This window comes from Polypterus senegalus, chromosome 14, assembly GCF_016835505.1.
Source record: "Polypterus senegalus isolate Bchr_013 chromosome 14, ASM1683550v1, whole genome shotgun sequence".
Classification (NCBI taxonomy): Eukaryota; Metazoa; Chordata; class Cladistia; order Polypteriformes; family Polypteridae; genus Polypterus; species Polypterus senegalus.
This window is the reverse complement of record NC_053167.1, coordinates 55,681,696-55,691,695: the sequence shown is the minus strand read 5'-3', so window position 1 is coordinate 55,691,695 and position 10,000 is coordinate 55,681,696. Positions and strand designations below refer to the sequence as shown.

Sequence of the window (10,000 nt, the reverse complement as noted above, 5' to 3'; positions counted from 1 at the left end):
ACTATACCATAGAAAGCACAAGCGTAATAGTAAAACTAAATGTAAAAACATTGACTAACACTAAGAAAAATCTTGAACAACAGAGAAAACTAATACTGCAAGAATTTCTGCGCTATATATATATGACCGCTCGCCAAAAACTCTTTTTTTAATGAGGTTTTAAGCTCAGTGGAAAATGAACATTTGAAAAATCTGTAATTTAATAAACAACTAAAAAGCTAACATTGCAAGAAAGATGCCTTGCTGCGTCTATGTGTGTGTCTCTTGTGCCCCTTAAGCGCGACGCTTCTGTGTCTGTGTGTGTGTCTATCTGTCTCTCGCCTGTGCGTGTGTGTGTCTGTCTGTCTCTCTCTGCACAGGGAATGCACAGTAAGAGACTGAACATGTGCTGTGTGGCCCAGCGCATGCGCACTTCTCCAGAAGACACACACACGGACTGTGCGCGCCTGTGTGTCATACATACACACACACACACACACATATATATATATATATATATATACACACATATATATATACACATATATATATGTTAATACACAATATATATATATATATATATATACACATATATATATATATATAGTTATCATATATATATATATATATACACATATATATATATATATACACATATATATATATATATACACATATATATATATACACATATATATATATATATATATATATACACATATATATATATATATATACAGTGGTGTGAAAAACTATTTGCCCCTTCCTGATTTCTTATTCTTTTGCATGTTTGTCACACAAAATGTTTCTGATCATCAAACACATTTAACCATTAGTCAAATATAACACAAGTAAACACAAAATGCAGTTTTTAAATGATGGTTTTTATTATTTAGGGAGAAAAAAATCCAAACCTACATGGCCCTGTGTGAAAAGTAATTGCCCCCTTGTTAAAAAATAACCTAACTGTGGTGTATCACACCTGAGTTCAATTTCCATTAGCCACCCCAGGCCTGATTACTGCCACACCTGTTTCAATCAAGAAATCACTTAAATAGGAGCTGCCTGACACAGAGAAGTAGACCAAAAGCACCTCAAAAGCTAGACATCATGCCAAGATCCAAAGAAATTCAGGAACAAATGAGAACAGAAGTAATTGAGATCTATCAGTCTGGTAAAGGTTATAAAGCCATTTCTAAAGCTTTGGGACTCCAGCGAACCACAGTGAGAGCCATTATCCACAAATGGCAAAAACATGGAACAGTGGTGAACCTTCCCAGGAGTGGCGGCCGACCAAAATTACCCCAAGGCGCAGAGGCGACTCATCCGAGAGGTCACAAAGACCCCAGGACAGCGTCTAAAGAACTGCAGGCCTCACTTGCCTCAATTAAGGTCAGTGTTCACGACTCCACCATAAGAAAGAGACTGGGCAAAAACGGCCTGCATGGCAGATTTCCAAGGCACAAACCACTGTTAAGCAAAAGAACATTAGGGCTCGTCTCAATTTTGCTAAGAAACATCTCAATGATTGCCAAGACTTTTGGGAAAATACCTTGTGGACTGATGAGACAAAAGTTGAACTTTTGGAAGGCAAATGTCCGTTACATCTGGCGTAAAAGGAACACAGCATTTCAGAAAAGAACATCATACCAACAGTAAAATATGGTGGTGGTAGTGTGATGGTCTGGGGTTGTTTTGCTGCTTCAGGACCTGGAAGGCTTGCTGTGATAGAGGGAACCATGAATTCTACTGTCTACCAAAAATCCTGAAGGAGAATGTCCGGCCATCTGTTCGTCAACTCAAGCTGAAGCGATCTTGGGTGCTGCAACAGGACAATGACCCAAAACACACCAGCAAATCCACCTCTGAATGGCTGAAGAAAAACAAAATGAAGACTTTGGAGTGGCCTAGTCAAAGTCCTGACCTGAATCCAATTGAGATGCTATGGCATGACCTTAAAAGGTTCATGCTAGAAAACCCTCAAATAAAGCTGAATTACAACAATTCTGCAAAGATGAGTGGGCCAAAATTCCTCCAGAGCTGTAAAGACTCATTGCAAGTTATATCATGCTTGCATTGCAGTTATTGCTGCTAAGGGTGGCCCAACCAGTTATTAGGTTCAGGGGCAATTACTTTTTCACACAGGGCCATGTAGGTTTGGATTTTTTTCTCCTAAATAATAAAACCATCATTTAAAACTGCATTTTGTGTTTACTTGTGTTATATTTGACTAATGGTTAAATGTGTTTGATGATCAGAAACATTTTGTGTGACAAACATGCAAAAGAATAAGAAATCAGGAAGGGGCAAATAGTTTTCACACCACTGTATATATATACACATTATATATATATATATATATATATATATATACATATATATATATATATATACACTATATATATATACACATATATATATATACACATATATATATATACACATATATATATATACACATATATATATACACATATATATATACATATATATATATATATATATATATATCATATATATATATATATATATCATATATATATATATATATATATACACACATATATATATATATATATATATATATATATACATACATATATATATATATACACACATATATATATATACATACATACATACATACATACATACATATATATATATATATATATATATATATATATATATACATATACATATACATATACATATATACATATACAGTGGAGGAAATAATTATTTGACCCTCACTGATTTTGTAAGTTTGTCCAATGACAAAGAAATGAAAAGTCTCAGAACAGTATCATTTCAATGGTAGGTTTATTTCAACAGTGGCAGATTGCACATCAAAAGGAAAATCGAAAAAATAACTTTAAATAAAAGATAGAAATTGATTTGCATTTCATTGAGGGAAATAAGTTTTTGAACCCCTACCAACCATTAAGAGTTCTGGCTCCCACAGAGTGGTTAGACACTTCTACTCAATTAGTCACCCTCATTAAGGACACCTGTCTTAACTAGTCACCTGTATAAAAGACACCTGTCCACAGAATCAATCAATCAAGCAGACTCCACACTCTACAACATGGGAAAGACCAAAGAGCTGTCCAAGGATGTCAGAGACAAAATTGTAGACCTGCACAAGGCTGGAATGGGGCTACAAAACCATTAGCAAGAAGCTGGGAGAGAGAGGTGACAACTGTTGGTGCGATTGTTCAAAATGGAAGGAGCACAAAATGACCATCAATCGACCTCGCTCTGGGGCTCCACGCAAGATCTCACCTCATGGGGTGTCAATGGTTCTGAGAAAGGTGAAAAAGAATCCTAGAACTACACGGGAGGAGTTAGTTAATGACCTCAAATTAGCAGGGACCACAGTCACCAAGAAAACCATTGGAAACACATTACACCGCAATGGATTAAAATCCTGCAGGGCTCTGCAAGGTCCCCTGCTCAAGAAGGCACATGTGCAGGCCCGTCTGAAGTTTGCCAATGAACACCTGAATGATTCAGAGAGTGACTGGGAGAAGGTGCTGTGGTCTGATGAGACCAAAATAGAGCTCTTTGGCATTAACTCAACTCGCTGTGTTTGGAGGAAGAAAAATGCTGCCTATGACCCCAAAACACCGTCCCCACCCGCCAAGCATGGGGTGGAAACATTTTGCTTTGGGGGTGTTTTTCTGCTAAGGGCACAGGACAACTTAATCGCATTAACGGGAAAATGGACGGAGCCATGTATCGAAATCCTGAGCGACAATCTCCTTCCCTCTGCCAGGAAACTGAAAATGGGTCGTGGATGGGTGTTCCAGCACGCACAATGACCCAAAACATACAGCAAAGGCAACAAAGGAGTGGCTCAAGAAGAAGCACATTAAGGTCATGGAGTGGCCTAGTCAGTCTCCGGACCTTAATCCAATAGAAAACCTATGGAGGGAGCTCAAGCTCAGAGTAGCACAGAGACAGCCTCGAAACCTTAGGGATTTAGAGATGATCTGCAAAGAGGAGTGGACCAACATTCCTCCTAAAATGTAATATAAACTTGGTCATCAATTACAAGAAACGCTTGACCTCTGTGCTTGCAAACAAGGGTTTTCCACTAAGTATTAAGTCTTTTTTGTTAGAGGGTTCAAAACTTATTTCCCTCAATGAAATGCAAATCAATTTCTATCTTTTATTTAAAGTTATTTTTTCGATTTTCCTTTTGATGTGCAATCTGCCACTGTTGAAATAAACCTACCATTGAAATGATACTGTTCTGAGACTTTTCATTTCTTTGTCATTGGACAAACTTACAAAATCAGTGAGGGGTCAAATAATTATTTCCTCCACTGTACATATACATATATACATATACACATACATACATACATACATATATATATATACACACACATATATATATATATACACACACACATATATACACACACACATATATATATATATTATATTACATATTATATATATATATTATATTATAATATATATATATATATTATATATATATATATATTTATCCCAAAGGGGTTTAGCAGTTGCGTGTATTTTCCCTCTGTGCATTCATCATGCCACGCTCTCGTCAAGAATGAAAAAGAAACATGTATTTGTGTTTAACATTAGAACTATAACCTAAAAAGTTAATAAGAGTTATATAAAAAAAAGGCAAAACAGAAGGTCTTGCAAGTTGTATACAATGTGTTCATGGATATACAAGTAGATTATGGTATTTTAACTCATTTTTGTGGCGTGCAAAAGTATTCAGTACCGTTGAAAGTCTAAGTCATTCACGACTTACAAAAATTCACTAAAAATGAATTTGCATGTTTATTTTGATAGTATTACTTTAACAAACAATAGAGAGCTTTTAAAAATGTGGTCTTAGTGCTGCTGCTATAATAAATGGAAAACCAGGAATATACCATTTACTGAGAAAGGAAAATACTTTTTGCTGGCCCTAAAATAGCAATGTTGCACAGCATGTCTGGAGTAACATGATGCCACAAGTAATGAGAAGTAAAACAATAAACTATTCTTTTACATTTGAAAGTCAGTTTCTGACTTCAGATGAGATTTCTTAAAGACACTCATAATGTGGATGAAATAATGCAACACTAAGTACATTAAGTAGCATCTACAGACTTCAAAGTGTGCCAATTTACCTAAAAAAGACAATCTGTATCTTCTCACCTCTAGGAGCAAAACAAATTTTTTGTCTAGGTTTCTTGATGTGCACTACTCATAGAGTAATTCGGCTCCATTAACTCTTTGATTACTTTGTGCACGCAGAGAATCCTGTTCTACTGGAGACCTGTGTTTTAAGTGCTGCATTTGTTTAAGTTTTCACTTGCACCTCTTAAGCTACAGAGGACGAGTTATAAGCATTTCATGCTTTACAAATGATCGGTAAGGAAATAAGCATATTTAACAATAAGGCAAATATAAAAATAGCAAGAAAAGTACAAATGTACTTGTAGCTCCAATGTTCAGATATACAGTATATACTTATTTTTAATTTTTGGCTATTTTGCAAGCCCTGTTGCAATGGTTGTAGGAAAATTATAGGTCACTTTAAGCACTTTACTAGATGTTAAGATAATGATGTATGGTTACACCTAGTCATTGAATTTAACTAAACCACATGTTAAAACAGCTCATTCCATAGCATGAATGCAGTCATTGATCTCAAAAGACTAGACTGCAATATATATAATTAACATACAATTTTTAAAGAATGACCTTTATCATAACATAGTCAGAAATGTATTTCAATGTCAATCAATTGATTCTAAAAATCGTGAATGTAAAAAGCACTTTTTAACTTGATTGGAAAAATAAAGTGAAACAAACGTTAAAAACAAAAAGCTCTTAACAAGTAGTACTGTAATGTCTTGTAGAATTACCTACCAGACATCTACTAAAATTTAGAAACAGAAACCAGAATTCAGGAGCCTGTCACATGCTAAAATATATACCTGTCCTAGCTTCAAATTTGAGCCTTTTTGATGACACACTTGTCCGCCAGGTTATTTTTCTTTTTCTTAGTTCAAGAATCCCATGTTGGTTTCCTGTTGACTCTTCAAAATGGTAAAGGAAAAAAAAATAAGTAGCATAAATAAGCAGTATACAATATAAGTTTATAAGTAATCTATTAAAAAATATGTTACTTGAGCTACATATTCCATATGTCAATTCATTCAGTTATACAGGAAAAATTCCATTACAACGAAATCCCAGGGACCTAAAAAATATTTCGTTATAACGAAAATTTTGCTGTAATGAGATTCTGTATTTGTTACTATAGTGCTTTCTTTAACTTGCGCCCAGGCGTGTGCAATCATTTCAATAGCTCCTTGTGTGTTAATTTTAATCTCCTCCTGCCTACAAGTTATGCTGAGGAGAATTTTTCAATACACTTTCCCGAAGCACGCTTGCAGTGTCTGTGGAAGATTGTTTGTCCGTTGCTGGGGCAGGGCAAAAACAGGCTCATAGCACTGCAGCGAAGTGACACAGAAGCAAATCATAAAAGATCAGGGTCGCGCTATAAGTCCATGTCTTGCATCCCAAAACACGAGGCTGAGTCTCAGTACTTTAGGAAAACCAACTTTATTCAGCTTGAAACAGGAACGGCACACTTATTTGTTGTAGCGTGATCTGCCACTATGCTATACACAGACACAGCAGTCAGGCTGCATCACCCATTGATATCTTTTCTGTTTGCTTTGGCGGAGAGACGCAGCACAGCTGAGAGACGCAGAATATCTTTGAGCCAGCTGTTGCACCAGCAACAGATAAACAGTCTTCCATTGATGCGATCATCAGATTTCGCGACGCTCTTCTGCATGTCGTCCAGTTAGGGGAGGTCCCAAGAGAGTTTACAAACCTCACATTTTCTTGAATGAGTGCCGCATTAATAGGAATGTTGCCAGCACGCAGCATCTCTGAACCACATAAAAAGTGCTTTTTCAGCGTCACATACGTTTGCAACCCGAGATTTATTTTTTTTCGCTCACTCTTTCAAGAAAGTTGACAGCGTCGATGGCGAAATTCCAAATTCACTGGCAACTTTTTTTTTTCCCCCCACAAATCGAGAGCTGCAAAAATGTAAAGTTATTTTCTAATATGAACTGTTATTTTTTCGTGTCTGCCATTTCTATAGGACGGTGATAATGAGTTAAATTCCAGCAGAAGTTTTTTAAATGTTGACAAGCAATAAGTAAAAGGTAACACTGAAAACCACCGAAAACAAAAAAAAACAAACAGTACGAGGAATGTTCGAAGAAATGAAAAAAAAAAAAAAATTACAATGTTTCTGTTTGGGGACCATCGTGCACAACTGAGCTGCGGCCACAGAACTAGCTGCTCTGCAGAGGATTCATTCAGGCATTTCAAGGTCTTTTGGCCACTTCGTTTACAATGAAAGTATCTGCTGAATGTACTTCATAGTAACGAGATTTGGGGGAAACTGTCGGGACCATAAAAATACTTTGTTGTAATGAAAATTTCGTTGTAAAGATATTTGTTAACGGAATTTTACCTGTATACTCAAAATGAACAAAATGGATATTATTTTTTTCCTTAAATATTGTTAAATCAATGCCTCCAGAAAAAATAAAAAGTAGTCCACAAACAGGAAGCCCGATCACACATGGTTACCTTTGAACTGGAGACCGGACTGTCGACCAAACAGTATGTGAATTGTGTAGCTAACTGAACTATTACTACTGAAATGTCAGCATGATATTACTTGATTTTTAACTCTTTGTGCCAGACTATCCTTATTATAATAAACTAGTGTTTTCATCCAGCTTCACTAAAGAAATTTTGCAAGACAATGTGCATCAGTTATAGTGATGTTGGTTAATCAGCTGCATCAGAATTACTATGTAACTAATAAAGTGCTTTTCTGTATACAATATAAGCCCTTGATTTTTTAAAAACCAAGGGATAATATTATTGGCAGCAGGCAGGCAATGTGGTGTAGTAGGCTTCGGGCCTAGGACATCCAACAATGCTACTTGACATTTGTCACCATGAGCAAGTCACTTCACTGGAGATGCTTACTGAATATGCTATACACAATTATCCATGAGCAAAACATTCCTGCATTGGCTTTTCTTGATGGTCACTGCAAAACATAATAATTTTACAAGGAAGTGTATTCTTTTGAAATGAAATGCATAATCAGTAGGACACACACATATATATGCAGTGCATCCGGACAGTATTCACAGCGCATCACTTTTTCCACATTTTATATTACAGACACATATATTCAAAATGGATTAAAGTAATTTTTTCCTCAGAATTCTACACACAACACCCCATAATGACAAGCGTAAGAAAAAGTTTACTTGAGGATTTTTGCAAATTTATTAAAAATAAAAAAATTAAGAGAAAGCACATGTACATAAGTATTCACAGCCTTTGCCATTTAGCTCAAAATTGAGCTCAGGTGCATCCTGTTTCCCCGATCATCCTTGAGATGTAGCATAACTAGAGTACACCTGTGGTAAATTCAGTTGATTGGACATGATTTGGAAAGGCACACACCTGTCTATATAAGGTCCCACAGTTGACAGTTTATGTCAGAGCACAAATGAAAACCTGAGAGTCAGAAGAATTGTCTGTAGACCTCGAGGACAGGATTGTCTCGAGCACAAATCTGAGGAAGGTTACAGAAAAATGTCTCTGCTGCTTTGAAGGTCCCAATGAGCACAGTGGCCTCCATCATCAGTAAGTGGAAGAAGTTGGCTCACCTACCAGGACTCTTAGTCAGGGAGGTGACCAAGAACCCGATGGTCAGTCTGTCAGAGCTCCAGAGGTCCTCTGTGGAGAAAGGAGAACCTAACAGAAGGACAAACATCTCTGCAGCAATCCACCAATCAGGCCTGTATGGCAGAGTGGCCAGACGGAAGCAACTTCTTAGTAAAAGGTACATAGCCAGCCTGGAGGTTTGCCAAAAGGCACCTGAAGGACTCTCGGACCATGAGAAACAAAATTCTCTGGTCTGATGAGACAAAAGATTGAACTCTTTGAGCGTGAATGCCAGGCATCATGTTTAGTGGAAACCAGGCACCGCTCATCACCAGGCCAATACCATCCCTACAGTGAAACATGGTGGTGGCAGCATCATGCTGTGGGGATGTTTTTCAGCTGGCAGGAACTGGGAGACTAGTCAGGATAAAGGGAAAGATGACTGCAGCAATGTGGAGAGACATCCTGGATGAAAACCTGCTCCAGAGCACTCTTGACCTCAGACTGGGACGACGGTTCATCTTTCAGCAGGACCAACGACCCTAAGCACACAGCCAAGATATCAAAGAGTGGCTTCAAGACAACTCTGTGAGATTTCCTTGAGTGGCCCAGCCAGAGCTCAGACTTGAATCAGATTGAACATCTCTGGAGAGATCTTAAAATGGCTGTACTGGCGCTTCCCATCCAACCTGATAGAGCTTGAGAGGTGCTGCAAGAGGAATGGGCAGAAACTCTGGCCAAGGATAGGAGTGCCAAGCTTGTGGCATCATATTCAAAAAGACTTGAGGCTGTAATTGCTGCCAAAGGTGCATCGACAAAGTATTGAGCAAAGGCTGTGAATACTTACGCACATGTGATTTGTCAGTTTTTTTTATTTTTAATAAATTTGCAAAAACCTCAAGTAAACTTTTTTGACGTTGTCATTATGGGGTGTTGTTGTTAATCCATTTTGGAATAAGGCTGTAACATAACAAAATGTGGAAAAAGTGATGCGCTGTGAATATTTTCCGAATGCACTGTGTGTGTATATATATATATATATATATATATATATATATATATATATATATATATATATATATACACAAACACACACACATATACATATGCACAAATTTGACTCATATATATACCGCCAGGCCAAAAAAAAAAGGTAACCATCTGATTTTAACTAAGCAAATAGGTAAGAGTCTTCAATTGGATAAGAGCTACATTACACTAATATGTTTCAGGTGGCAACAAGTTTTTTTAACCCTAACTAAAG

At 36.8% G+C, this 10,000-nt stretch overlaps 1 protein-coding gene across 5 annotated transcripts in view; it reads right to left on the bottom strand.

The window, feature by feature from the left end:
* phf20b (PHD finger protein 20, b) overlaps window positions 1-10,000 on the bottom strand; it is a 161,199-nt gene that overhangs the window by 56,501 nt on the left and 94,698 nt on the right. For 4 of the 5 annotated variants that reach the window (XM_039735526.1, XM_039735527.1, XM_039735531.1 and 1 more), the window contains one exon: window positions 5,955-6,056. The exons of the other annotated variant lie outside the window; for it this stretch is intronic. In XM_039735526.1, coding sequence (XP_039591460.1) covers window positions 5,955-6,056 — 102 coding nt within the window. The remainder of the gene's footprint in view (window positions 1-5,954; window positions 6,057-10,000) is intronic. 5 annotated transcript variants of the gene reach the window in all.